Source organism: Amblyomma maculatum, chromosome 1 (genome assembly GCF_055883805.1).
Source record: "Amblyomma maculatum isolate TAMU_Amacu chromosome 1, ASM5588380v1, whole genome shotgun sequence".
In the NCBI taxonomy this organism is placed as follows: domain Eukaryota; kingdom Metazoa; phylum Arthropoda; class Arachnida; order Ixodida; family Ixodidae; genus Amblyomma; species Amblyomma maculatum.
Window position 1 is genome coordinate 87491504 of NC_139344.1, and position 23280 is coordinate 87514783.

Genomic DNA, 23280 nt, shown 5'->3' on the forward strand with positions numbered 1-23280 from the left:
CGAGAACTCTACTTCCGGGCAAACGCGGAGCCGCCGGACTGTCAGGCGATGGACGAGCATTTGCAAATCTATAAAGAAATAATCGAAAATTATAGATTAGCAAGACGTCTGATGCCGCCACCGGATTCTAGCTTAAATAATAAAGAGGCGATTACAAGCCGGAAATTTCCCAAACCCTGTCTGGTTGTTTCACACCCAGATAGATGAGAGAAAAAATGATGAATGTAAAGCCTGTGAAGCGAGGGGGACCCTCGACCATACACTTTTGGAATGCCCTAAATCTCCGGGCGCTAGGGACAACATTAAAAGTAGAGAAGCCTGGGTAACGCTGCTGCGAAGCGACGTCCCCGCTGACCATCAAAAAGCCGTCCGCCTGGTGGCTGAGGCCGCGAATAACCAATGTATATTCGTCAGGTAATGTTTAACAGCCTCGGGAAGGAACAGCAGTTTACATTAGGTAGCGAAGAAGTGGAAGTAGTAGGCGAATATGTCTACTTAGGACAGGTAGTAACCGCAGATCCGGACCATGAAAAGGAAATAAGAATAGGATTGGGATGGAGCCCACTTGGCAAGCACTCGCAGATTATGACTAGCAGCTTACCGGTATCGCTCAAGAGGAAAGTATACAACAGTTGCATCTTACCTGTATACTTACCTATGGGGCTGAAAGTGGAAGCTAACCAAGAGAGTTCTACTTAAGTTGAGGACAACCCAAAGGGCTATGGAACGAAAAATGGTAGGGGTAACATTAGGAGATAGGAAGCGTGCAGAGTGGGTAAGAGAAATAACTCAAGTTACCGACATTCTAGCGGAAATTAAGAAGAAATGGGCATGGGCAGGGCATGTAGTGCGAAGAGAGGATAACCGATGGTCGCTTAGGGTAACAAACTGGATTCCAAGGGAAGGAAAGCGGAGCAGGGGGCGGCAGAAAGTTAGGTGGGCGGATGAGGTTAAGAAGTTCGCAGGGGTCAAGTGGATGCATGCAGCTAGCACAGAATTGGGTTAAGAGGAGAAATATGGGAGAGGCCTTCGCCCTGCAGTGGGTATAGTCAGGTTGATGATGATGATGATTTGCCAGTCAGTCGCGGAGGTTCCAGCCCCCGTTCCTCAGGCCTGCGTGCCAGGAGCGGTGACTAGGGGGCCTCCTAAATAGGTGGAAAATAGTTTTAATCAATCAATCAATCGTCGGCCAGAGTAGAGAGCAAGGAACTTGTCTTTCGAAGGGGAGCGTAAGAGAGCTTGGATTTGTAATTTTGCTGTAAAATGAAACATGTGATATGTCACATTAAGATGAGACTGGTAGTCAAGGATGTGTATGTAATGACAAGTGGTATATAAAGGTCAGGCAATGTCTAGTCATTTCAGCTGAGTCATTGTAGTTTAGTCAGGGGTCGTAGTCACTTGTCATGAGTCAGTCAGATCGGAGATGCAATGCGCATGACCATGGAGTCCTTATGTTAGTCAGTTATGATCATAACTAGTGTCTAGTGATGACTCTCAAAAGTGATGAGTCATTACATCTAGGAGCTTGCATGCCAACGGGCATGCTTTCGCATTTCTCTAAAGCAGATCTCTGCAGTGCAATGCCCTCAATCTTTTTTGGATTACAATGAGCGAGCTCCTGAATCATTGCAGGAAGGAAACATTTGCATTCACTTCCCCTGAGAAGCCACTTCGATCTGCGCTCGGCGTCGGCAGTTTTTTCAAACAACGCCCCTACCTGCTGCGGCAAGGACATGTTCTAGCTTATATCCTAGATTTGATTATGCTTCATCAGAATCGTGGCGAATCCTGCCATATTAAACGCTTCTTTTGACAATATTTGCAAAAATGTGTTCGCTATAAAACGAAGCCGACCAATGGCGGTGGCCATGGTAGAGGGCGGGGCTACGAGAAGTTCTGCATGCTTATTGGCTTACGTTCACCGGACGCTGCGAAGCGGCGGCCGCCGCCAGACGAAAATATCTGACCATGATAGACCAGGCACGAACAGCAATTTTTCGAGCCGCAAACGTCGCCGGCCGAAGCTTTCGGGTTATTCGAAGGTTTTTCACTCCATGTAGGTCGGCCAATCTTTGCCGCCGCTCGATGTTCCCCCACGCTCTCCACCTGCCGCGCAGTGACAGCGACATATGCAGCTATTGCCACAAGAAAGTACTATAAAAAAGGCTTGCATAGCGAAGCAGAACGCGCTCAAGCAGAGCGTACGTCACATAGGGTCGCATGCCTGTTGATTAGCTGCCGGCAAACAGCTGTACCACATTCAATAACATATCCCCATTGATATTGTGCCGACGTTCTCCACCACGCAGTGAATGTCGACAGTGGCGCTGCGTTCTCGATCATCAGCGAAGATGCGTACCACCCCCTACGGCCGGTTAAGCCACCGATCCTTGAGAAGGAGAATGCTACCTTGCGAACTTGGTCAGGAGAGAGGTTGCTGCTTTTGGAGAGGATACGAGTGACGGTCGCAACTCCAATCAAGGCAGCCAAGCTTCCGTTTTCAGAAGAGCCAGTTTGAGCTTACTTAGAAGAGACTGATTCATATCGTTAGGCATCCAGGTGTGCAGCATTCATAAGGTAACCTCAATACCCGCGATGAGAGAGTGAGCTCACGAGGTATTGCAACGTTCTAAACGACACGCTCTACGGTCACATGGGCAAAGAAGTTCACGTTACCCTCAAGCAGGACGCTTGTCCAAAATTTCTGAAGTGCAGTGCCGTTCTCATTGAGTCAAAGCGTTCTGGGGGAGCTGCAAAAAATAGCTGTGGTTTAGCTCTGGTTAAACGTGGATGGACTTGGAAGCTTTTTTTTGCTTTCTGCATTATTCCCTTATCACGCCCTATCAGTGTATAGGGCGCTGCATTATACATGCCTTGCACGTGAGGTCACTTCCACCCTCGCCCTGCCGGCCATGCTAGTGAACCAATGCCGAACCATACGTCCGACCGTGTGTATTTTGCGCTGGTAGCTCCATTACGCCGGACCGCTGTACTAGTGCCCTCACAATAAAACAGAGCACACGAACGAAGAAAATTTTGTTTCGCGGCGCGCCCTGCATGCGGATGCGCAAGTGTATAACTTGGGTGCGTGTGGGACATCCGGACGTTCAGCTGGACACACTTGCTGTTCGCCTCATCAGCAGCCCGGACGAAGGAGAGAACGTTTTGCACAGGTTCGTGCTCCGTTTTATTTTGAGGGCACTAGTACAGCTGCTTTGGGCGATACTTCCGTGTTCTTTTGGGCACAATGCTTCCTCTTCAGAGGAATGAGCCGATGTGTGCAACCTAGTACCTTGAACTAACGTTGGATCGGCGCGCGCACGCTATGAAGAAAAAGTGCAAATGTGCGGCGGTACGGATCGATACGCTACGACCGGGAGTCGACACGACGGCCGACGCTAATGTGTTTCCTGAAGGGACCCATGTTGATATCGTCAGCTATTTAGTTTATTCTTCCAGCTTTACGACTTCGGAAGAAATGAAGACATTCAAATCGTTAGAGGCGCACAACTGTTTCACCAGCGCGTGGGTCAGAAGCCTGACTGCGATGCGTCTACAAGATGAAAAGTGCCTCTGCTCGGATCGGAAATGTAAGCTTTCAAATTAAATTACACGAAATGGTTTACGCGAACGGATCTCCACGACTTGAAGAAAAAAAAAAAAAAAGTTGTCGCTGGGACGGCAGCGCTTACTCTTACGAGAAAGTATCGGACGTCCGTGAGCCGAAAAACCCGAAGGACGGGCTGTTCCAGTTCGGCGCAGTTTTGAGCATAAAAGAAACAGGGATGATTTCGGAGAGAGGAAAAGAATAAAAACAGTGACTGCTTGGGGCTACATTTAACAAAACATATTTTGTGAAAAAGTACTGAGGTTTAAATGCAATGTCGAATGGAAAGTTCTGTAAGATAGTTTTCACTGGAAAGTGGATACTTTATTCATTCACGACCAGTTTATCTACTGCGCATGTACCTATTTTACTCAAAAAGAAAAGTGCTCCTTTGTGTAAACCCAAGAATTTTATTTGCAAGTCAACCACTCTGAAAGGCTCAACGACAGCCCAGACGGCGTTCCTGAAAAAAAAAAAAAAAAAAAGAATCGATTTGCGCAGTTCATCAAATGCGACGGTTGTTGAAGTGGCCGCGTTCAAATGGGCCTGCTTCTTCTAAAGAAGCAACACGGCATCAGACAGCGTCCAAACATACCAAAATTTATGTTTTGAAAGCATTAACTTCATTCAGCGGTCGCTTTCCACTTTTTTTGCAAAAAAAAGCTCCGCACACTCGTAAATTCGGGTTGCTGGGGTCCAGATCAGCTCGATTAATTCGAGCAAACCACACCGTGCGCCGATCTGTGCTCAGCGTCTTGGGGCGCTCGCACATGTCTGCGATGATTCTCGGCAGGCGAAAGTGTTTATCGGCTTCTTCTTTCGCCTCGAACTGTCGCTTCGGTTGGAGCAGCCAAATATAGCGCAGAAAACCACTTCGTAGCTGCGGAAAGACGCAAACAAACACGAAGAAATCCGAATTACACAGCGATGCACAAGTGTTCGGTCCGGCAGTGGTTCGCCAGCATGGCCGACGTGCGTTCCGCACTCATCGGAAGTGACGTCGGTGCAACCTATGTATTGGGGACACTTAAGTTCATCCTGCTACTAGCCCACATACAAAGTCTCGCTTTAACCAAGTCGTAGGGAAGGGCCTGCGTGTCCTATAGAGGTAACGTGAATGCAAAGGGTTCTGGCAGGTTTATTCTGATATCACTCTCCCACATGAAAGGAGAGGCGCGAGTTGGCGCTCTTTCAGGTACCCACTATCCTGGAGCCACTGTAGGCTTCTATTTGGGTGGTCTTTCTACGTAAGAGGCGCTCTCCTTCTCATTTTTCATATGCAGTGTAGCTACGGTACCGACATCCCGCTGGTTTTTCAGCGCCAGACGGCAAATAACGAAAGCGCAAAATACGGCCATCTTCAAAGATTTAGGTCTGGCGTATCCATTCTCCACAACACATTTCTGTCATGCGAATAAATGCCCCGGCCAGCATGCTCATGAGAAGAGTAAAGCCAATCAGGACTCGGGTACTCGTGACGGAATCGCTGCCGTGTGCCCTCTTTTAAGCGTCTCGAAAACGGGGCTTAACGTTCGGAATAGGTTTGTCCGTGTCCTTTAATAGCATTATATTTCTATGTCACCCATTTCAATAAGTTCTGAATTCCATGCGGGCTGTGGCAAACACGGACGCTTTAGCCCAGCTAACATATTGTTACGGGGAAGATGTACAGTCCGAAAGCTGTCCGCACAACTAACGTTGATGGCAGCACCGATTTCACCAGCCTCAGCGTCGTCGTCTTCTCAGAGCCTGTTGCACTTCATCATCCTCAGCACGACTAGCGAATACCGCTAAGTAACACTACCCCCCCCCCCCCCCCCCCCCGCTTCCTCGGGAAAAGCACAGTCCCTGTGCGGTCTACGTTGGCGAAATAGAACGTGCATATAGAGCTTCAGACGGGACACATGCACTATTTCAGAGGTTGGTGCTGTGGACGAGGACTTCGGTAGCACAGATTCAGCTTCGTATGTGACGTCGGTCACGGGACGCGAAACGCGGTAAGGGCCTGTGTAACGGGGAAAAAGTTTTTCATACAAGAGGGAGAGAGAGAGAGAGAAAACTTTTATTCGTCCAACAGAGTGACTATCCCGTTATTCGGGGGTTAGACCCGGAAGGTGGGACAGTCGCCTTAGTTGCAGGCCGGTAGCTCTTGGACTCCGGCGGCATCTTCGGCCAGTCGAACAATTTCTCTTTGGGCTCTTGGGTCTGAGCTTCGCAGAATGGTCTCCCAGGTGTCTTTAGTTATATTTTTAGCCCTGCCTGGTGACTTTGCACATTCCCATATTATGCGATCTAGAGATCCCCTTTCCTTACATAATCAAGGTGTGATCGTATTTCTGGCCATATATGGTTGACAAGAACTGGGTTCGGGTATGTATTTGTCTGTAGCTTTCTGCATGCTACTGCTTCCTCTTTGCCTAATGTGGGGTCTGGTGGTGACAGGACCCTCCTGCATGGGAGCCGCAGCAAGACGAGAGATCCAGGAGTGTAGTGGACATCACGGTGGCGACTGTCGTACCGGAACTTTTGAGAATCTTGGGATGCAGAGAGCCTGGCATGAGCTATCCGGCGGGCATCATGAGCGCGGGCAACAGCATCACTGGCGTAAGTACTGGTGGCGTCTGCCGCGGGTAGGGAGGTGTCGAAGGGTAGTAACGGGTGTCGGCTAAATAATAAATAAAATGAGGAGTATCCAGTGGTAGAATGGACAGAGGAATTGAAGGCGAATCTCACAAAAGGGAGATGAACGTCCCAATCGCGGTGGTCGTCAGTCACATACATGGCCAGCATGTCTGTGAGGGAACGGTTTAGACGTTCCGTGAGGCCGTTGGTCTGGGGGTGATAGGCGGTGGTAAATTTGTGGCGGACGAAGCACGAACAGAGGATTTCATCAACCACTCGCGACAGGAAGCAATGGCCACGGTCAGTTAGTAGTTAACGAGGGGCATCATGATGAAGGATCACGTTTTTTAGAAGGAAGTCAGCGACGTATGCGGCGCAGCTGGTCGGGATGGCTCGGGTAATAGCGTATACCGAGTAGCGTAATCGGTGGCGACGGTGATCCATTTGTTCCCCGAGGCAGAAACTGGGAAGGGGCCAAGAAGGTCAACGTCTACACGGGAAAACGGGTCAGTCGGTATTGGGATTGGTTGCAAATGACCTGAAGGCAAATAGGTGGGCTTCTTCCGACGTTGACACAGTTCACATGCTGCAATGTACTGCTGGACAGAGCAGTAAAGCCCCGGCCAGTAGAAACGTCGGCGCAGGCTGTCATATGTGCGAGATACACCTAGGTGGCCAGCCGTGGGAGCATCATGAAACTGTTCAAGGATGGTGGAACGCAGGTGTTGGGGAACGACGAGCAAAAGGTCTGTGCCATCTGGTCGCATATTACGTCGGTATTGGGTGTTGTCGCGGAGAACAAATAAGGCGAGAGATGGGTCATGGTGGTCGGAGGTAAGATGAGGGATAATGGAATGCAGCGAAGGGTCTAAGTGTGGTTCGTCGGCATTGTTAGAAAAGGCCGAGACAGACAAGACACATGCGTCATCGTCAGAGTCGGTAGGACTAGGGAAGTCGACGGGATGGCGGGACAAGCAGTCTGCATCTTGGTGAAGCCGGCCGGACTTGTAGACGACGGAAAAGGTATATTCTTGTAATCGTAGCGTCCACCGCCCCAAACGACCAGTAGGATCTTTGAGAGAGGAAAGCCAACACAAGGCATGATGGTCTGTTACAACAGTAAAAGGGCGACCAAACAAATAAGGGCGGAATTTTGTAATAGCTCAGACAAGCGCCAGGTACTCTCGCTCTGTGATAGAATAATTTTGTTCTGGCGTTGAGAGGAGGCGGCTGACATACGCAATCACCCTTGTACGACCGTGTTGTCGCTGAGCGAGTATAGCTCCTATGCCATGGTCACTTGCGTTGGTGCGGAGTTCAGTATTGGCGGATTGGTTGAAATGGGCCAAGACGGGTGGAGTTGTGAGAGCAGCAATAAGCTCCTAGAAAGCTGCAGCTTATTCAGGCCCCCAAGAGAATGAAACGTCTTTTTTGAGGAGGCGGGTGAGAGGACGAGTAAGGGCTGCGAAGTTCGGGACGAATCATCGGAAATATGAACATAGACCAATAAAACTTCGAACATCACTGGATGATCGCGGAGTGGGAAAATCTCTGATGGCACGAATCTTGTCAGGATCAGGCTGAACGTCGGAAGCATTAACCAAGTGACCAAGGACTTCGATTTCTCGGTCACCGAAGCTGCACTTCTTGGAGTTTAGTTGAAGTCCGGCGCGGCGAAAAAGCGAAAGGATTGTTGAAAGGTGAAGGAGATGGCTGTCAAATGTAGAGGAGGAAACAATTACGTCGTCAAGATAACACAAACAAGTAGTCCATTTGAAGCCTCTGAGCAAAGAGTCCATCATGCGTTCGAAGGTTGCTGGGGCATTGCAAAGGCCAGAAAGCATGACTTTAAATTGATAGAGGCCTTCAGGGGTGATGAACGCTGTTTTTTCACGGTCTTTCTTGTCGACGGAGATCTGCCAGTAGCCGGAACGAAGGTCGATGGACGAAAAGTAGCTGGCTCCGTGCAAACTATCAAGCGCGGCGTCGCTACGCGGAAGAGGATAGACACCTTTTTGGTTATGTTATTCAAATGACGGTATTCAACGCAGAATTTCCAACTGTTATTCTTCTTGACCAGCACGACAGGGGATGCCCAGGGGCTACTGGAAGGCTCGATTACGTCGTTCGCTAACATCTTCTCGACCTCCGTTTGAATAACGCGTCGCTCGGCAAGCGAAACACGATAGGGCCGCCTGTGAATAGGACTGGCGTCACTGGTGTCAATGCGGTGGCTGACAATTGTAGTTTGATTAGTGGGCGGGTTCAGAAGTCAAAAAGGTCCCTGTAGGTGAGCAAAAGCTTGTGTAACTCAGCGGCGAAATCAGATTGGAGATCAGCTGCAATAATGCTGGTAAGAGAATCAGGGCGTGATGTGGAAGACGAAGGAGTGGTTTCAGGGACGGTAGTTGGATGATCCGTAGTCAGAGCTGATATGACACAGTCTGTCATTGGGGACAGCGCAGCGAGTGAAATTCCCTTGGGCAGAACTTGAGTTGACAAGCTGGAGTTAAGGACAGGGAGAGTGGTGCGGTTCTGAGAGATGTGCACAATTAGATGAGGAAGGGTGACGTGCCGCTGCAGCATGACATCAGTAATGGGACACGCGAGATGGTCGCCGTCCGGGACGGGTGGGAATGGCGACATAGGGATGTAAGCGGCAGTTTCAGGAGGAAGGCGGCTGAACTGTGTTGATCGAAGACGATGTGAGCAGGAGGGGTCTTCAGAGCAGTGCGGAAGGTCCAAGCGAAGTAGGCCGGTAGAGCAGTAAATAAGGGCAGAGTGGGCTGTTAAAAAGTCAATGCCAAGGATAACGTCGTGGGGCATTCGTGGAGGACCGTGAACAACACTGGGGCATGACGGCCAGCAATGGTAACTCGCGCTGTACACATGTCAACCACTGCTGCAGGGATGCCATTGGCGACGCGAACTGTGGACGAGACGGCTGGAGTAAGGACTTTCTTAAGGCGACGGCGGAATGAGGAGCTGAGAACGGACAGTTGGGCGCCTGTATCAATGAGAGCGAGAACGGGAACTCCATCCACAAGGACGTCGATACGATTATTTTGTAGGGGAGGGGTGAGCAGAGGTTTTTTGCTCCGGGTCATAAATGCAGCGTCACCTCCGGGAGCTGCATTGGCTAGTTTTCCTGTAAGTGGCCAGAATAGGACGGTGACGAACTGTGGCGAGGAAGAGGAGAACGCGAACGTCGTATCTGTGGGGATAGTGAACGGTTGGCAGCACGGACAGTGGAATCGGGGTCAACGCGGGTCTGGTCGGGGCGAGGTGAGGAATAGCGAGGGGCATAGTCTCCGCGGCGGTCGACGTAGGTGAATTGACAAGACGGAGTGTTCCAGCGGCTACGGCAGTGATGGCAAATGTGTCCAACGAGAGAACAAGTAAAACAGATTGGGCGATTGTCATGGGTACGCCACTCATTTGGATTGCAGTACCGATATCGGGGCAAGAAACCGGCGTTGGATGAGGCAGCAGCAATCACTGGAGGGGAAGGTCCGGAATCCATGGTGTCGGTGGCGCTGGCAGAAGAGAGGCCCATATTCGCAACCTCTTGGCGAATAACAGCCTGAATAAGTGATATAGAAACCAGGGTGTTGTCAGGCGCATGCGATAGTGAGGCCGCGGGAGTCATTGCCTCAAGCTCTTGCCGGACAATGCGTGTCAACGTACTGTCGTTAGCAGGCGGTCGAGGAGTCGGAATATCGATACAGGAGGAGCTGGCAGCCGTGTTCGGCAGCCGGTCGAAACGGTGAGATATGCGCCTCTGGTTTGCTTGCTCGAAACGTCGGCACACATGCAGCACAGAGTCCACGGTGGAACAATCCCTGCACAACAGGCAGTTGAAGGCATCGTCGGCAATGCCTTTTACTATACGAACGACTTTATCCTCCTCAGGCATGCCTTGGTCGACTTTTCGGCATAGAGATAGGACGTCTTGGATGTAAGTGAGATAAGACTCCATAGACGTTTGGGCGCGAGAGGCGAGCGCTTTCTTGGCGGCGATGTGGCGCCCAATAGGCTTTCCGAAGAGGTCGTGGAGCTTCTGTTTGCAGATATCCCAAGATGTTAGGTCATTTTCGTGGGTTTCAAACCACATCCTCGCGGTGCCAGTCAAATAAAAGATTATGTTCGCGAGCATGAGTGTGGGATCCTACCTGTTGTGCTTGCTCACGCGTTCGTATAGGGCTAGCCAGTCGTCGACATCAACGTCGTCGGTCCCGCAGAAGGTTCCGGGGTCACGGGGGGGGGGGGACATGACGACAGCTGGTGTGGCAGCTGTAAAGGTAGCGGCGTCTGCAGTCATTTTGGTGGTACCAACGTGGCGGCCGCTGCGGAGATCCAGTTTGTCACAGGGGATCGATAGGATTCACCTCCACCAAGAGATGTTACGGGGAAGATGTACAGTCCGAAAGCTGTACATCTTTCCATCAGCGCCGTTTTCTTCTCGGAGTCTGTTGCACTTCATCATCCTCAGCACGACTAGCGAATACCGCTAAGTAACAATATATTCAGTTGGTGCACGCATGTTCGGCCACATGCTGGTCGAAGGCTCCCGCAATTCACGTCGTAGACGCACTGAAAGCCGGCTATTTTGGTCTCGGAACACGCAGCGGCAGGTAAGCCCGTTGGCATGCGATAGCAGCGAACAAGCCATGTACTGCTGTACCGAAACCATGGCTATAACGAAGAACCCGTGGGTCCGCTACGATTTCGTTATAGCGGGGCTCATCCGTCCATGCAACTGCCACTAAAATGGTAAAGTAGACAGCCAGACCCATTAAGAGGGAGGCTTCATAACTTTAATCAACACTCTGCGAAGAAGTTAGAGGTAATAAGGACGGTACCTGAGTACTCACCATAATTATCCTGACTACGCCCACAGCAGGACAGCTGCCTCTTTCGTACTTTTCCAATTAACCATGTCTTGTGCCAGCTGCGGCCACATTATCCCCAGAAGTCTCCTAATCTCGAAAAAGAGAACCATTCAAAAAGGACACCGACGAGAGGAGAGGCGTACACCACGATGACTGGTGTACGTCTCTTCTATTGCCCTTGTCCTTCTTGACTGGTTTCCTTGTTGAAAACTGTCTCCGATTTACACTCTTCTGCAAAGCCCCTAATCTCGTCCGCCCACCTCACTTTCTGCCACCCTCTGCAACGCTTACTTACTGTTAGAATAAAGTGCGTTACCATTAGCGACCATTGCATTGCACGCCCTGCTCAAGCCCATTTATTCTTCTTTCTTTAGGCTAATATACTATTTACTAACTATTGTTCTCTGACCAACTCAGCTTTCTTTCTCGTAACTTTACACCGACACCTCACTTTAAGGAGCCCTTTTGTTATGAAGGCAAGTGGAAGCGCCACTTTTGTTCTCAAGCAATTTTAGTTCCGCTTCTCAGGGTAAGGTAACATTATCATGAATGATGTGACCGGCTGCTCTGAGAGCATAGGAAATACAGACTATATTTCAGATTGGGCTTTTCTGTAGAAAAACAAGAGAGCTTGCATATCAGATTTTAAACTCACTGTACTGCTTTGCCTCTCTACACAACTGGTCATGCTTTGTAATTAATCCTTTGTGTTACTTAGCATAATAATGCCATCAGTGAATCGCAAATTACTGATGTAGTCTCCATTGACTCTTATCCTCAATTGCTCCGCATTCAGGTCTCTGAACACTTCCGCTGCTTACGTGTTGTATAGACAGGAGAAATCGCGTATGCCTGCCTGGCACTCTTTTTGATGAGGGTTTTTTTACTTTCTTTATGGAAGGTTCTGGTGTCTGTGCAATGTCTGCAGATATCTTCCAATGGTGTATGTCATTCTATTCTACATCATTCCGTCATGCCGGTGTGACTGCTGCTTATAGACATTTGTATCAGGCGAGGAGGATGTCTAAACGCCTTCTCTCTGTATTGTTGCAAACCGGTTCCGCTGCAGCTTCCACTGTGGTAGGCCCACGTTCACACAACAGCCCAGCGAGCAGTATGACAATGCCTAAGGAGCCCTCGTTACAAATGTCTATAATAGATGGTTATATTCTGTTCAGTTCTCCATCGCCTCATCGATAAGGTGAATACCGTGTATACTGTCGAAGAGCATTTACAAAAGCCTGCCTGGTCCTCTGATTGGCTGAAGTCGAAAGTTGTCCTGATTAGCGATTAGCTTAGTAAATACCCTGTAGGCAAAGAAAAAATGAACGGTGTGTAATTTTTTAAGTATTTGACCTCTCCTTTTCTATGGATTAAGACAACACTAGCGTACGTCCAAGATTCCGTTGCGCTTGAGGTCTTAGCACACTGCGCATGAAGGTGGCCAGCTTTTCTGGCACGATCTACTACAGAGCACAATCGAATGTTGCTGTACAATTAATGCCTGCAATTCATGCACTCACATCCGAGCGGATGCCATGCCCTTAAGAGCTTACATAGCCGACCAGGAACATTGTGACAATGATTAATTGTTAGTAGAGCTCACTACCAATGGGAACAAGAGGAATTGGAAGTAGACTGGAAGAGCCCGAACGCGAGGTTAAAAAAATGAACTTCGTATTTTGCACGCGTTCTGTCTTAGAGCGGGATGTGTATGTGATCGGCAAGGCAAAATGTTGTGACCATGAAATAGTGAGGTCTCTAATAAGTTTAGATTTGAACTAGCAGCGGAGGAAAGTAGTGGTGAAGAAGGACATCAGGGGGTTAGTGCTAAGAAAGAAAATTAGAGAAATCTTGCTGGAGAACAGGGGTCGATTACTATGGTGTCCAGGTAATACACGATAATCTCACAAGTATTATTTCGGAGTGAGCAATAAAAGTAGGTCGTAATGTAGCTAGAGAGGATAATTACACTCTTTCAGGAATATCTGGTTACGAAGCGTAGAAGTGTGAAATATTATAGCTCCATAGATAGTATAAAGCTAGAAAAACTGTATATCAAGAAAATTTGAACCAGACCAGATATCAACAGAAAGTGCTCTACTAACAATCTTTCGCATACTGCAAGGTTGCAACATAACAATCCATATATCCATAGCTATTCTCTGGACGTTTGTAGTTTTCTTTTTATTGCTAAAAACGCATACAGTTACACCCTTTTGATTTTCCATGAAAGTGTTAGCTACATCGCTACTTTATGCAAGCGCAGAACAAACTGTGAAAGTAATATTGTGCCACGTATTGCACGGTCAGAACATCCTCATTAATATTTCCATGACAGCATGACACAGCATTACTCGGTTTCCTCACAGTGCCCAAGAAAGGTGGACTTGTGTCAAAGCTAACCAATGAACGTTAAGGTAAACGACATAGGGAAATATAATATGGAGGTGACAGTTCAGTTCAGTTCAGGCGTTCAGTCGTGTCCGACTCTTCGTGACCCTATGAACCATGTCACGCCACGCTTTCCGGTCTCTCACTATCTTCTTAACATCACATAGCTTCATCTGCAACAGCCCAGAGAAGGCCCTAAAAAATGGAGGTAGCTTCTGTAAGGTGCAATTGGGTGGATGGGTAGTGGATAGCGTCTCTGGAGGGTGAAGGTGGATTGAGAGCGGCGGTGGACAGGTGGGCAGCGCAATATCTATGAGATGCGATAGGGAGGTGACTGGTACTTGAAGGTTGAAGGCAGACAGTCGAGACCGCTGACAGGCAGCACCATCTTCACATTGGGACACGAGCACTACTTGTGCAGTAACATCTTAAACTCAAAGGAGCAGCAAGGGAAGTCTCAGTGCATGCGAAAAGTGTGAAAATGGAATTTTCATTTTCTGTGAGCACCACTTCTGAATCTTCAATTGCAGAGCATTGTAATATACACTTACCTACTATTTATTTACAGTTATTTATGAAAAATAGTAACCCTACACACATACATGCATGTTTCTATGTAGAATATCTACCCACTAGCCCCAGCTGCAGAGGGATGTTCGACACCTCATGGGCCGAGCGACAGGAAGCATTTGTTTCTTTTGTGTACCGCATCCATATTGCTCTCGAATCCAGTCTCACACAATCCTGCAGAGCACTGGAGTGTGGCACAGCTGGAAAGAAATACAGTATTCCAGAAAAAGACAGGAGCAGAAACGATTTATTCCGCCGTTTGTCGAGAAACAAACAACAAACATCAACAAAGAGGAAGATCGCACGCACGCAAACTGGAATCTAGGCTGCTTTTTCTCGTCTACTGGGGCTCCAGAGAAAAAAATAGATTACGGTCGTGTGCCGTACATTGGTTACGGTGCAAAAGGCGCGAGCGCTTGTTGTTCGTCGTCGGTGGTGTGGTACACTTTGGGTACTGGCACGCTTTGCTCTTCGCTTTTATTGCCTACTACGTGCGGCCAATAACGTCGAAGCATGGGTGTGGTCTCGGCTAGCGCGCGGCACGTGACGACACGAGAAGGAACATGCGTGTGCCCGTGCACGTCTCTGTCGGGAGTGCCTCGCGTGCTTATCGTTCGTATAGGTATTTACAGAATAAATCGCCATCGTTGCCCTGTCTATAGTGGCTGAATGCAGCCCTTTCACGGGCACACCTAGGTCATACTAAGTGCAAATTTTCTGCGCGCTTTTCATGATTTCCTGCTGCGGTTGCAAGCACTTACTTTGGCGAGTGAACGAGAGAGTAATGATGAATGACATAGTACCGTGTAACAGCGAAGAAACGCACTCCCACCGCCCGCTCCTGCCGCCCCAGGAAAATGCTGGTGGCGAGGGGAGGGCGCTTGTTCCCTTTTACACGGTGTATGGTAATGCTGCGATCAAGCACAGTGTTGTCATTTATGGTCACCGCAAATTTCTTAGGCGTTGTCTAGGCGCTATCCACTGCCAAAGTTTTTCTGCAGTTCCCTGGCTTCTGGAGTAGACGCGTTCACGCCGCACAAATTTTGCGTTCTCGTTAACGGTGCAATTTGGTTGAACAGTTGCCAGAGCGCTTGATTTCCTTCAAAAGGTTTATCGTCCTCGCAAGCTGCTTTACACGACTGGGGTTAAGGTGTTGTACGTTATAAGTGTTTATAGAAGAAAATTGTAGCGCTTTCAGGCTTTCGTAGGTGGATGTGCCGTCTCTTGTGTTCCAGGAGCGCCACGCGTTGCAGGAACTGCAATGCAGTCCTTGCAAGTTGACTGGGAATCGTCCTCGAAGACCTTCGGTGTTGTAATTACTAGTGCATTCCTCTCTCCAGGAATGGTCCACAAAGAAAGCACACCCGCCAAGCGCCTACCAGTGACCGTGTTCGGCGCATAGGAAAGCGCTCAAACACGGGATGATTTTAGTGCACGGTCGCCATTCGAGTATGGCGAAATCTATCATTGGTGAGGACCAGCGTACGATAAACACCATGCCCAGTTCATTTGCTACACGCTCTGTTACAGTATGCCATATGTGCGCGTTCCACTGGCACTCAGTTTTCAGACGGGTTCATATTTACCCGAACGTAGCATTGGTAACATCAGTAACTTCTAGGAATATTCCTACACGGTCAAATTCTTAATGACATTGTGTCCATCGACGTCTCCTCTTTCTCCGTTAGCATTTCAAGGTTCTAGATCATTGTTCAGTTGAGTACGCCGAAACAATATCACTGCGCTGATAGCGAAGCAGCAGTGGTGCATTTCAAGGGCTTTTGATTCTCTTTCTGCATGGAGAGCATGAGATTACGTTACGTATGATCGCAAAAAGTCACATTTGCACTTGTTTGCGTGCACGTACCTATTTCTTTTAACCCTCCTTAATCAATAACGCGGTAGCTTTGTCGGTGTACTCGGGAGTCTTGAGGCCGCTCATTAATTTGTTGTTTTCGCTTCGTCTAACCTGCACGCATACACACGCACACACAGCATTATCACTCAAAGCATTTCTGCCTTTTTGTGTAATATGGCAAAAGCTGGGAAATAGGACTATTTGCAAGATTTGAAGTCAGTGTGTCCTTTGCCGAATCTTCAAGAACTGAGCAGGCTGGCGCGAAGTGAAGTATCATGAGAAAAACTCCTACGTTCAGTAACCAGCTTGGACAGCCCGTACGCGTCTCTTTCACGCGGATATCACTCGTCGGCGGTGAATCTGCATGCCTGTGCTATGCAGAAAAGGGAAGGCGCAGAGGGCATAATAACTGATCTGTGTCATTACAAAGGAGAACGCATACCTTTTTCCCCTCTTCAGCTTGGCTACAGCTGATGACTGTTCTGGGCTCTTGGCATAGACAACGGCGCCAATCATATGTGGAGTTAGGTAAAGTTATTAGCAATGTTTCGCTGCGAAAATATGAGCGAAAAGACTACATTTCGGTTCTCTCTCACGTGAAGCCATATGTGACGCTTCAGTGCTCAAAATGGCTGAGGTCATCTTTCCAACTGTCTCAAAAAGCGCATCTCTAGACATTTCATTTTCATTTTTTCCTGCGAGGCAGCGTGCACACTGTGAAAGATAGTCCCCGAAACATTCCCGGCAGCTTTTGGTTTAATCGTTAAGAGCGTGAGTTGGTGCTGTTCCTGCTGAGCCGGCAAATGACAGCCTGACTTCCACTTGGTTTTAGAGCATGGGTTAGCGGGAGAAGAAGGCAGGGGCCTTCACTGGCCGGAACGTGGCCTGACTGGAGCTGCGAGGCGACCACGACCTCGGCAGGCTGTTGAAATTTTGGAACTTTGACAGGCTGACGGCGCTCGGAGCAGGAGAGCCGAACGCGGGCCGCGGGCTCAGGGCGCTGGGCTGGGTGACTCCGCTGGGCTGCAGTGGAGGGCACGGACTCACGCTCGCGGACGGGACAGCGTTGGCGCCGACGCTGGGCCAGGAGCCGCCGCTGGGCTCGGGCGCGGGCTCTGCGCACGGTACACATAGACATTAGCTGACAGCAGAGTCAGCCTATTGCCATGATTCTTCACACAAAGTGGATAGATATTTCATGACGTTCATGATACCTAACCGGGCAAAACTTTGTACTTGAAATGCACTTTCTGTGATAGGCGAGTCGGTTGTTTGGGTAGCGCATGTGGACTTGGAATTCAAGGCGACAGATACGTGTGCAGAGATGAAGCATGCACCGTTGTTTGACTTAGAGGCTTGGAAGTTTTGCAACACCTCAGTGACGTACGACGTGACTGCCGAGAAGCTACCAAAACCGGTGCATGAGCTTCTCTCGCAGCAGCGAACGTCACGACAGGGGATCGGCGGTAAAGTGACAGCAAATGAATCTGCTCGCACAGGCTTGGGTAAAGTGACGAAGGGAAACCGCGAGACTGGACTCAAGATCTGCGCTCGCAGCTTCATTTGCCGACACTTTATCAAAGCCCATCCGCCGTCGTGATGTAAGCTTCTGGAGTGCGCTGGCCTTGTGAGATCTCGCTGGGGGCGCGCACGACCGTATATACATCGTCACCACCAATCAGCACCCTGGCATCGTCTCTGCTGAACCATAGTCCCTTCCCCTTCTCGCATGTGGCTTGATCAACGCAGGGCCTCAGTATACGTTTTAGTTAAAGAGTATAGGCTGGCTACAAGTCACAGAGCATTGACACGACCAAAGGTGGTCGCCCAGTTCAGATTTCTAAACAAAGTTTTATCGAGACAATCTCATCTTGAGTCGCCGCACTTTTCACTCGCAAAGTGGTCAGCTTTCTGCGGGCTACCGAGAATTATGTCTACATTATACCATTCTAGACAACCTACCGCAAGACCATGCACCTCGGCATAACCGAGCACATCGTACTGTTTTCATTTGTGCTGACGATTATACTGTTACTATTTGGTAGCGCACCATCTCTGCACTGGGCATTTTGCGAGGTGTCGTTTTATTATTTTATTATTATTTTCGCCGTTCACTTATGTTCAATTTTGTGTCGTTTTGCGCCGTTTTTTTAATTTTCTTTTGTTTTGATGACGGCGCCTTTTGCTTTGGTTTGAGGTCGGTATAGAATTTGCTATCTTGAGCCTTGCCTCTTTCAATATGTGTTCACTGCGCCTGGCTCTTCTGTTTCTCATGCTGCGCGAACCGTCTCGTATTGAGCGTCGTAATTTTCTTTTAGGCGAAATACTTTCTAGGCTCGTGTGAAAATCTCGCGTCGGCGAGATTTGTCAGCGAGATGTGTCAGTGAGATTCCGCGAGTGACATATACTGCGTCTTTCCTTTCCTGCAAACCAATTATAGAAGACCGGTGAACTTTGATGCGTTCAGCGGAACGCTGGTTGTGTTCGACAAGGGGCGCGCGATGTACCTTGTGCAGTAACAACGCTCAGGCTTTCGCATTTCTCCACTGCAGATTCTTCAGTGCTCTTTTTCTATTCATGTATCCCTTCTCTCTCTTTTTCTTTTGTAACAAGCAGGCACTGTGCTCCGTTTGGTGATAAGTACCGATCTGTTCCTTCTCTCTTCTCCAATTCCTTTATAGTTATTTTTTTATTCAAGCGGAATAAATAACGAATTGCTGTTACGCCGCCTGAAAGCAGAGTAAACATAGCGAGCACAAGGATATGATATTTTCCACAAATTCAACATATTACGGGAATAAACTACCAGCTTGTTATTTCTGAATGTATTTCGGAGCCACAAAGCCCTTTACATAAGCCAGGAGTTGCTAGGCACCTCAGTTGTCTCGTTTCAGTTCGTTTTTTCATTTTGGCCCGTTCACGAACGCACCCTTCCCATTGTGCCCATTCCTCGTCTGTTCTAAGTTATTATTAACTTACTGTCGCTTTCAAGGGACATGCGCTGAGGGAACATGTGCCACTCCACATTTCTGGTAAGGAAAGGGCTGGCCGTAGAGTTACCAAGACTGCTGAAATGACGACTATCATTGGTTAGAACTCTAGGATGAAACATCGTTATTTTTTAGTGCTTCTCAGACTGACGCATTCAGCGACTTTGGAAGTTTTGTAGGGACATAGATTCAGAGAAAGTCTGTATTTTCGACTGTCACCGGGACAGGCCACGCCGAGAAAGTAAATTGTCGAAAAAAGCATCGTTCGTGCGAGCCGAAAAAGCTCCGGACTCGCTGCTATCGATATTTGCGAATATATTTTTCGCTGGTATCGAGATCTAAAGTAGCCCAATGAACTGGGAAACGCCATGCGCTATGTGCTGAGCTAAATGACTGAATCGTAGCTCATTACCTCCAGACCTGTGAAAATAATCGGTATACTGCGGCATAGGCAAGTGAACGTCTAGTGGGGATAGGTGTCGAATAAAAAATAGCGATTTTAGTAGAAAAATCGAAGCTCTTATCGTGTAGAAATAATATAATACGTTGCATACTTTGCCGCAAACGCACTTTGTTTGGACCTTGTTATCAACTTTCCTAGTTAAACCATAGAGGTGGGGACGTTACGGTGCTGCCCTGGTTGTCCTTCCGTGGAGTTCGTCTCATTCGCCAAATTCAAGATGTAATGAGCGAACAATTTATCAGGTAGTTGTCGTAAAGAGTGTCCTTCGATAGGCACGCATGAATATAGGCTTTGGATAGCTTTGGACACGAGTTTAGATAGAAGCACGGCCCGAAACCAACTTCTGTGCTTATGAGAAATCTGTAGACGAAAATGAGGGCTGACTTAATGAAGTGGCCAATTTGGTCTGCTGAGAATATACGCACTGAAAATTTTTGCATAAGCCTGTCGCGTTATCCGAGTTACGTACAAAACAGCCAGCAGCAGCGAGGAGAAATTATAGGAGCTGCTGTGATAGTTGGAAAACGTAGGCTAGACGTTTATTGACAGCTTCCTGGCCTCCATGTCAAGCAGCAATTATTATTATTATTATTATTATTATTATCGTCATCATCATCATCATCATGATCATAGACACCATCAATATCGTCGTCGTCATAATTATCAACAACAACAAAAACGCTTGCGTCCGAAGTACTGAGTACTGACGGCGTAACGTTATTGTGAAAAGCTTTTTGAATTTAGTACCCCGTTTTGTAACAAAAATGCACAGTATCATCGTTATTATCATGTGGGACAATAAGTACTTCTTGACTAAATTTGCCGTGGGAAGAAATTGTGAGTTAATAGGTGATAGATTTTGTTTTGATATTTTGTAAAAACTGACACTGCCTTTCTATTGAGCGCACGCAGAATATTAGTGCGGTGAAAAGCAAACGAAGTCAACAAACTGAAATATTTATATGTATATTAGTACTGTATATGACATATGAAAGACATCCAGCGCACTCTGACTGCATACTTTTATCGACGGGATGGCAGGGGCAAGGAATTTTGAGCTTCATGTTGATCTTCGTAATTCCTCGGTTACCATACTGAAGCATAATATGAAGAAAGAAAAAAAAAATAATGCGACGGTGAAAAGATACACATGAAGCTTCTGTAGCCTGCGGTCGTGAAACAGACTGTAATAACTCTAATCTACATTGGCTAAGATATTCATGACGACAATATTCATTTTGTGTTCTTCCGGTAGAGTAACCTACGTGAGAAGAACAGCATTCATGTACTGCTCGCAGTACGTTTCTGAAAACTCCCGAAAGTTTATTTTGAACACCCTGCATATTAGCGCCTGAGCTGGGGTCGAGTGGAATATCTAGGCGACTTACGCGTGGCGGTGCCCCGCCAGCCCCGAGGAGCCCTGGCCAGGCACGGGTCCGTGGGATTGTAGGGGGTGGTGGGCGGCCGCGGCTCGTAGGCGGCTGGTTCTTGGGCGCCCGCAAGCCCATTCTGATAGGGGGCTGGCTCGGGGACCCCTTTGGCTTCGGCGGCGCGGATCACGCTTTCGACCACTTCCTCGGGACGCACCATGGCGAAAGCCTTCTCGCAGCTGCCGATGGGAGACTCGAGCGCCGCCTCCCAGGGACTCTTGACCAGCTGCAGTGACAGAGGCGCTCTCAGTCAGCTCTCCATTACTGTAAGTGGAAGCGGGAACTCACCCTGAGCCGAGGGTTGACCAGCGACTCCTTGAATCGATCTACGGGTGTTTTGATGGGCGGACGGATGGGAGCCACCGGCTGGTGAGGCTCGGGCCATCGGTCGCCAAGCTGGGCCTTGATGCGCTCCACGTCCACAACCCATTCCTCAGACTTCTTCTTGCGCTTAGCGAACATGGCGGCTCCTTTGCCGCAGGGCGAATTCAGGTCTTTGACTAAGTCGAGGCACACCTCCGGGCTGATGGCGTTGTGCTCGACGATGCTGATTCCCGTTGAACGCAGCGTGTTGGCGTCCTGGAGGTGCCTTGGGTCGAGGATCAATTTCAGTTTCGGCGGCCCCTGCGTAAGAGAAGCTCAGCGCAAGTTGCAGAATATAGGAGGGTGGAGGCCTGTCATGCGCAGGTGAGCAGTCAAGCAGAGTTTCAATGCAGCAGAACAGATTGAGTGATTCATTTTATGCCGTCGTGGCGCACTCCGGACTAATGCAGACAACCAGCGAGTCTTTAACGATCATGTCTTAGTAATTGAGCATTGTCACATTTTGTCTCTATTGAAACGCAGCCGTCGAAGACTGAACCCGGTACTTTCTGCTCAGCGGCTGAGAGCCACATATCTACTGAGCCACCTCAGCGGGTGCAGTAGATGAACAGGCGAATGAAAGACGTGGCACAGCATACCTGAACTTGTGCGCCTGCCGTCGAGTGCGGGATAATGCTATTATGCTCATAGGTTGCATAACAGCCATGGTCACCATCGTGTTTTAACTTTGACTTATTGGTGCAAAGGCATCAAATCCAGTTCCAGGTCAAAATTTGGAAATATTTGCGCCTTTTCATTGGTGCACAGAGTGAAATAAATGTAACTTTTTGTTTTTTAAGGATGTGTTAAGCTAAATGGCATTTTAGCTAAAAAGAAAATCCATAGAATAACATTTTGCTATGCTTTTAAGCGTCATTTCGGGATTGAAAAACAAACACGTTTTCCATTTGTGGTTATATTAGGGAAAGGCGGACTACCTGATGGTCATTATTACTTGCATGCATAATGTACCGCGCGAACGTCAAGTGACTAGGAAGGAAACATACAGGACGCTGTTGAGAAAATGCGGCACCGCTCCTGGTTCAAAGAGGTTGCATTTGGGCAAGGTTGTAAAGTCTCTCCGCGTGCGAAAGGTGTGACGTTTGCTCAGTTTTGCATGTCAGCAAATTAGTTCTGGTTAATTTAACCTTTCAGTGTCTCCATGCTGTGCTGGAAAAAAACCCAAGCCACCCTGACTTCGTCACAGTTTTTTGTAGGGCGCGCACGTACGGATGTAGAAGCAATTTGGCTCATCTAAAACAAAGGAGGATCGCGGAAGAGTTTCTCATCATTTCCGGTTCCGTAGCAGGAGGAAGAAACTTATGTCCGATTGTCACGTAAGTGGAATTTGTGCCGCTTTCACGCTACTGATGCTCGTTTAACACGCGGCATCTTGTTCATTCTACTCGCTTTGCTGCTGTAGTTGTTAACATGCTGGAATCGGAATCCAGCCTGTTCCTGTTTGCCGTTTTTCGCGACAACATCAGGGGTATATACCAGTGTAGAAGCTTGGCGAGCTCGTGCTTCGTGTGTCCCTGTCTTGTTTGCGCTGTTTTAAGAATGAACATCAGGGGTTTTAGACGAAAAAGGAACGCCGAGAACCGGACCAAACCAAGTGATGAGGTCAGACAAGTGCTCAGCTTTCCGTTGTCGTCTTTCTCTCTGCTTGGGATTGCTTCGGAGTCTTTCGAACCTACCTTGCTTATCTTGTACGGCACAGTCGCCGGGTCTGGCGTCGCGAGTTCATCCCTGGACGTTTCTGTTCCAGACAGAGTCGCCTCCGAGTCCGAATAATCTGGAGCTGGTGAGAAAGAGCAGACAAAGGAATGATGGCAAACTTTTCAGACGCCCACTTGTTCTTTGATGCAGCCAGCGTTGGCATAGTTTGTCGCGCGTCCTTTTTAGTTAGGCTGTGTTCTTCACACGACGTGCAAGTGCGAGCGATACGAGAGGAAAGACTAATATGTTGGCTGCAATGTGATAGCACGAAAGGGTGTAACCGGCCATGCAAATGACAGTGTGGGGCTTCCCTGCCAATGCACAAGGCTGCGGCTACGGCGCCTCCAAGAACGTGGAAAACGCGAATAA

The 23280-nt window shown here is 48.5% G+C and overlaps 1 protein-coding gene and 1 pseudogene across 1 annotated transcript in view; both read right to left on the reverse strand.

Moving 5' to 3' along the window:
- Positions 1–8497: 8497 nt before the first annotated feature.
- LOC146203094 (uncharacterized) lies at positions 8498–10553 on the reverse strand (annotated as a pseudogene).
- A 3770-nt stretch (positions 10554–14323) lies between these two features.
- Positions 14324–23280, reverse strand: part of LOC146203095 (uncharacterized) — a 76789-nt gene continuing 67832 nt past the window's right edge. The window contains exons 8-11 of the mRNA XM_084588525.1: positions 22890–22993; positions 21118–21453; positions 20788–21055; positions 14324–17061 (exon numbers count right to left, since the gene is read on the reverse strand). Of these exons, the coding sequence (XP_084444651.1) occupies positions 16787–17061; positions 20788–21055; positions 21118–21453; positions 22890–22993 (983 nt within the window). The 3' untranslated portion in view covers positions 14324–16786. The remainder of the gene's footprint in view (positions 17062–20787; positions 21056–21117; positions 21454–22889; positions 22994–23280) is intronic.